General features: G+C 43.1%; 1 protein-coding gene and 1 pseudogene across 1 annotated transcript; both read left to right on the forward strand.

Annotated features, from left to right (window-relative positions):
* Positions 1-1600: 1600 nt before the first annotated feature.
* LOC131971183 (uncharacterized) lies at positions 1601-4051 on the forward strand (annotated as a pseudogene).
* Positions 4052-5483: 1432 nt separating this feature from the next.
* On the forward strand, positions 5484-6428 carry LOC131971184 (olfactory receptor 4E2-like). The gene has a single exon (XM_059332504.1). The coding sequence runs from the start codon at positions 5484-5486 to the stop codon at positions 6426-6428; it is 945 nt and encodes a 314-aa protein (XP_059188487.1).
* The last annotated feature ends 384 nt before the right edge of the window (positions 6429-6812 follow it).

Raw genomic sequence — 6812 nt, forward strand, 5'->3', positions numbered from 1 at the left:
TTTACTTTTCATGTGTTTATTCTATGATTTACTATGATTTAGTTTGTGTTGTGGGCCAGTTGTTCTTTGTTATTGTAATACAATCTTATTACATTAGATTATAGTTAAATAAGATATTGAATAAACCTGCAGTGGGCATCACCAAATTCTGGACCCTGTGACCAATTTCTGATAAATTAAAGAGAATAAATAATAATATTTGCAGAGTGTTGTATTTTCTCAGGTGGTCAAACTGTAATGTCTGTGAACAACAGGCCGACTCTCAGGGGAGCAGACTGACTACTGACTACAAAATGTTTTTTTCTGCTTTTATTGAGTCTGTACTTTCCTTTAATGTTATCTCTTGGTTTGGACATCTCAGTCTTAAAAACAAAAACAAACTGGGTAAAATGGTCAGGCTGAGTTGTAAAATAACTGGTGTTTGCCTTAAAAATCTTCATCAGCTATATGTAGAAAGGCTCATCTCTAAGGCTCAGACCATTGTTTCTGACTCTATTAACCCCTGGCATGCTGAGTGCCAGCTGCTTCCTTCATGGTGAAGGTTTACTTTCCCTAAATGCAGCACAAATAGGTCCAGGTTCTCTTTTGTCCCATCTGCTATTGCCACTCTTTACAAGCAATAATGTCAGGACATCATGCTTATTTAGTCCTGCTACATTTTAGCCTGGCTAACGCAAGACTATATCACAAATGAGATTAGTCTGGACACCAGCCATTCATTTCTCCGTAGAGGAGGCGTGGTTTACGATCCTCCAGAGCTGTTTATTGGCCGCTATGAATGTCTATCAAAAGCGTCTCTAGGTAGCTCTTAGCCAATCGTATCAGTTATACCAGATGATGTATGTAGAGCGACAGAAATTTATGTTTATAAAGACAGACTAGCCCATCTCTACTTTGAGACTAAAATGGTCAATTTTGCTTCTGCAACTTTTTTCTGCAGCATGTTCTGACTCTGGCTGTTCTGTAGTTTCAGCTCACAGTCTACCAGCAGTGTTGGTGTGTGTGTGTGTGTGTGTGTGTGTGTGTGTGTGTGTGTGTCTGTGAGAAGTGTTGCTTGCTGCCTTGCTTCTCCAGTTCTTGCTTTCCGCAAGATTTATTTTTACGCCTTATTCCCCCCTCATGTCATTCAGCCACACATCCACTGATTTATGGTCAATAGACGAGTTGCTGCGGGTCTCTGGGCGGCTACGCTGTCCCCCGAATCGTAGCGAGATCATCGCGTTACAGCAGTGAGCGGCAGCGGGGCTAGTTTGTAGATTAGGCTTTGGTCAAATCCTGTCGGAAGCAAGGCTAAAACATCCTTTTTGGTGGTGAAACAGGAGTGTAAAGTCAAACTTTGTTCTTCTTCTAAAATCAACTTTCGCTCTAAACTATTTAAAACACCTTAAGCTAGATTGAAAGAGAGTTTCACGTCAGCTGCAGCCATGTTGGATCCATAAGAAAACTACAAAACTACAAGCTTCCATCTGTTGAGTAGTATGCGTCATCGTCTTGCCGTCCCTCCCCGTTCTGTGATTGGATCCATAAAACAGGGCTAAGAAACGGCCATAGATTTCAGACTGTCTGCAGATTCGAAATGAAATTGAGCGTGCAAGGCAGTATGGGTATACCCAGGCTATCTGTCTTTTGTCTAATACTACTGTTTGTAAATTAAATTGCCCCTCGGAGATATTAAAGTTCTACCTTACCTTACCTTCCCTGAACAGAACCCACTGTAAGACTCAACTGCAGTAGTTCTGCTGTGGATTCTGCCCCTCGGAGGTATTAAAGTTCTACCTTTCCAAAAGGACCCTGCTCAAAGAACCAAAGGGAGGTTGGAATACATAACATCAGGCAGGAGATGAAGACCCTAAAGAGTCGGTACAAGCAGGCAGGAGACGAGGAGCGATTTGGCTTGGTCGGAAGCGAAGCGGCAAGCTGACTTGCTCACAGGAGGAGATAGACCACCATCTTCAGCACACTTACAGCGACCCAGCAAGAGAGCAGGAGTTGGGAGAGTGCCGCACCCTGATAAATCCCCCTGAGCCGAGGGTGGAGTTCGATATGTCAGAGCTGCAGCTGAAGGAAATGCAGGAGGTTGTCAGGAAAGCGCGTGCAAGCTCTGCTCCAGGACCAAGCGGCACTTCATATAAAGTGTACAAAAACTGTCCTAAACTCCTGCAGCGCCTGTTGAAGATCCTGCGAGTCATCTGGAGGAGGGGCAGGATTCCAGCACAGTGGAGAGTTGCCGAGGGGGTTTGGATTCCGAAGGAGGAGAACTCCAGGCAGATAGATCAGTTCCGCATCATCTCCCTGTTGTGTGTCTAAGCCAAGATCTTTTTCAGCGCTGTTTCCAACCGGCTGTGCACCTTCCTTGGAACGAACAGCTTCATTGACACATCGGTCCAGAAGGGTGGAATCACAGGAATGCCAGGATGTCTGGAGTACACTGGAGTGGTAACACAGCTAATTAGAGAGGCAAGAGAGAACAAGGGCAATCTGTCAGTCTTGTGGCTCGACCTGGCAAATGCTTATGGCTCAATACCACACAAACTGGTGCAGCTCACGTTGACAAAACATCATGTCCCCAGCAGGATCAGCGACCTCATTGCTGACTACTACAGCAACTTCAGAATGAGGGCCTCTTCAGGAGCAGTGACATCAAGCTGGCACAAGATTGGGATTATCACTGGGTGCACTATCTCAGTGATCCTGTTCTCTCTGGCCATGAATATGCTCACAAAGTCTGCTGAGTCAGAGTGCAGAGGGCCTTAGATGAAAACAGCTCAACGCCAGCCACCAATCAGGGCGTTTATGGATGACCTCACAGTCACTACAGAGTCAGTTTCAGTCTGCCGATGGATTCTGCAGGGACTTGAAAAGCTGATGGTGTGGGCGCGGATGCGTTTCAAGCCTGCCAAGTCCAGATCAATGGTGCTGAGGAGAGGAAAGGTGGATGACAAGTTCCGATTCAGCGTTGCAGGTGCAACTATCCCAACCATAACTGAGAAGCCTGTTAAGAGCTTGGGCAAGGTGTTCGACAGCACCTTGAGGGATGCAGTGTCCATCCAATCAACATGCACTGAGTTGGATGGCTGGCTGAAATCAGTGGACCGGTCTGGCCTGCCAGGCAAATTCAAAGCGTGGCTGTACCAGCATGGTATTCTCACAAGGATCCTATGGCCACTTCTCGTCTATGAAGTGCCAATTTCAATAGTTGAGACCTTAGAGAGGAAGGTCAGCAGCCACCTAAGGAGATGGCTTGGTCTACCAAGGAGCCTAAGTAACATCGCACTGTATGGACACCGCAACAAACTCCAACTGCCATTTAAGTCCTTGGAAGAGGAGTTTAAGGTGTCGAAGTGCTGCAGTACAAGGACTCAAGGGATCCAATGGTGCCAAAGCAGGGATTGAAGTGAGGACAGGTAGGAAGTGGAAAGCAGAGGAGGCTGTTCGACAACCAGAGACAAGGCTGCATCACAAAAGGCTGGTGGGAGTGGTGACAAGAGGCAGAGCTGGACTGGGGTCCTTTGCAACTCCCTATGGTGGCACCATGAAAGGGAAGGATGAGCGTCGCCTAGTCCAGGAGGAGGTGAGAGCAGCAGTTGAGGAGGAAAGATCTTGCAGGGCAGTAGGAATGAGGCAACAAGGTGCTTGGACAAGATGGGACAACGCAATCGAGAGGAGGGTGACTTGGGCTGATCTGTGGAAAGCCGAACCACAGCGGATCAAGTTCCTCATACAGGCAGTGTATGATGAGCTTCCCAGCCCATTTAACCTGCATGTGTGGGGTATTGCAGAAACACCAGCATGCCCGCTGTGCTCAAAGCGTGGAACCCTGGAGCACATTCTGAGCAGCTGTTCCAAGGCACTTGGAGAGGGACAGTACCGATGGAGACATGACCAGGTGCTGAAGGTTATTGCTGAAGCCATCGAGGCAGGTGTCGAGTGGGCCAAGCGCTCCCGCCTCCCCAAGCAAGCCATCGTCTTCATCAGAGCCGGGGAAGCTACCGCTCACTGCTGTACCTTACCTTCCCTGAACAGAACCCACTGTAAGACTCAACTGCAGTAGTTCTGCTGTGGATTCTGGTTTCTGCACAACAGGGGGCATATAGGACACCATGAAAACACATTAAATAATAAACATATTCAAATATTTAACTTGAAATGACGGCTACAACCTGACAGCATGCTCCCCCAAACTGGGTTAAACCAAAAAAACTTTCCTAACTGATGTAGTTTTGAATATGTTTTATCCGCATGCTAAACAAGCACAGCTGCAGAAACTAAAAGATGTTGCCTTTCAAACAAAGCCTCATACATACATTCTTTTACAGTTCTTCTTTTATGAACTTTGACACAAATTGTTTTGGTCTAACCTTTGTTAAACTGATAAAGTTTTGTTGTGAAAATTGTAACTCTGAATTCGATCCATACTTTTTTTAAATTTATGTTTTCACAGCATCTAAACTTCTTTAGAATGGGTGTTTTTCCAGTATTTACGAAATAATTACAATATAAATAATTTCTCCTTTCTTCTAAAATACCCTGTAGATACCCATTTCTTCCTAAAATACTTACAGTATAACTTATTTCTCGTTTCCTCTAAAATACAAATTGTTACTCCCTTGTTCCACTATACCTACATTTAAGTGAAGTATTTATATGTAGTGATTCATACTAGGATATTACACCGTAACTTTAGAGTACTTGGGTGATTAACCTTTAAGTCATAATTTTGATCAATGAAACGTATGAGGGTTTACATGTTTCATGTAGCTTAACTTTTGCTTGGTGGCAAAAAAAAAGGAAAAAAGACATACATAAGAGAAAACAAATGAAGTCAGGTGAGAGTGGATTTCCCTTTGGACCCTCTGTTGACATTGCAATTTGTATTCTAGCAGCTCACAAATAAAAACTGCTTCAGTCTGGCTTATTACAGAGGAGACGGCCTCTTCTGTCAGAGCAACAAGCAACACAACACAACTTGCTTTGGAAGCTTTGGTTATGATCATATTTGACGGTTGATAGTTCTGTAGTTTTTTTTATAGTTTTTCTGCACTATTAGAACTTACATGAAATTACAAAATGTAACATTGAGTGTGATATCCTCTTATGTCGGTGTTAAATAATCAATATATTTGTAGCATTTATTTAAACTTTGCTCATGTTTTTTTTTTTACTCTGTTATAGAAGAACAAGAGCCTGAGTGAGTGCGAGAAATATTGATAAAATCACTGTTTACCCATCAACAATTCCTCTTAAGTTACCTGAATGTTTTTAAGTTAGACTGACTATTGTGAATGACAAGTATTGGAGATATGTATGGTAGCTTATGCATATTACCTGCATGCAGGCTTATTGTATTTTGTGTCTTGTTAAAGTATGAAAATAGAAGATTTTGATAAGAACATTTTAATCTTTAACTGTACCACAATCTGTTTTATCCCCTCCTTCTTTCCCTCCATCACTCTCTTCTTCCAGCTGTCCTGTCCTAGGTATACATGAAGAGGAACAGCAGCCTGAATCCTTTATACTTTCAGTTCACTCTGTTTGCAGACTATGGGTCACTCAGATATCTGTTCTTTATTCTGTGTCTGTTGATCTACATGACTATAATCTCTGCTAACGCTGTCATTATTGTGACAGTCATCCTGGAGAAGTCTCTGCATCAGCCCATGTTTATTTTCATCTGCAGTCTGTCTTTGAACTCTCTGTACGGCTCGTCCGGCTTCTTCCCCAGGTTTCTGTCTGACCTTCTGTCTGACAATCATTTGACCACACGTCCCTCATGTTTCATTCAGATGTACATCATTTACACCTATGCATCATGTGAGCTGACTATTCTGAGCATCATGGCCTACGATAGACTTGTTGCTATTTGCCAGCCTTTACATTATCACAGTAAAATGACAGTTAAGAAGGTGACACATCTTCTAATGTGCGCCGTGCTCTACCCTGCTGTTGCTTGTGGCTTCTGTCTGTCCCTTACTGTTCGATTACCGTTATGTGGAAATAAACTGCACAGGGTTTTCTGTTCTAACTGGCCTGTGGTTCAGCTCTCCTGTGTGGACACAACTATGAACAATGTGGCAGGTCAGTTTGTCACTGTGACATCGATCTTCATCCCCATGTTCTTTGTCCTGTACAGCTATCTGCGTATTCTGCTTGTTTGCAGGAGAAGCTCGTCTGAAGTCAGAGGAAAGGCGTTACAAACCTGCCTGCCTCACATTGTCACATTTATGACTTTTACTTTCTCTCTCTTCTGTGAGCTTTCATTGACTCGCTTTGAGGCAGATAAAATGAATCCGATCATGACAATTGTTTTATCTTTGGAGTATCTGATCATTCCCCCTATCAATAACCCTCTAGTTTACGGCCTGAATCTGCCTCAGATTAGAGGCGTTGTTTTTAGATTTTTGAGGAAGGGTCCTACTGCCAAAATTTAGAATGCACATATAGCAAAAATATGTAAAAAATCTGCTTCTACACTAGATTCAATGTATATATATTTTGTTTGCCATCACCTTTATTTTAAGGAAATTCATAAATAATACAACAGCAAAGATATGACACTTGCACAAGCTGTATAATTATGATTGGAACAACTCAGATTCACAGACGAACATACATCCCTGAAACTGACATTATGAGCTAGAGTTGGACTGAAATGTGTTTCTCTTTCTGTCTCTGTCTTTCTCTCATTAATTAAATGTTAAAGCTCATGTTAGAAGATATACTACACTACTTATATAAGCGTAAAGAGGAAGTTTTGAGCTTAGTCTTTAGGCTTAATCCTCATAGTCCTGAAACTACCTGCAAAGTGGAAAGGC

This window comes from Centropristis striata, chromosome 5 (assembly GCF_030273125.1).
Source record: "Centropristis striata isolate RG_2023a ecotype Rhode Island chromosome 5, C.striata_1.0, whole genome shotgun sequence".
NCBI lineage: Eukaryota > Metazoa > Chordata > Actinopteri > Perciformes > Serranidae > Centropristis > Centropristis striata.

Excerpts from the sequence above, each read along its gene's own strand:
- LOC131971184 (XM_059332504.1), top strand. The coding sequence starts at position 5,484 with ATGAAGAGGAACAGCAGCCTGAATCCTTTATACTTTCAGTTCACTCTG.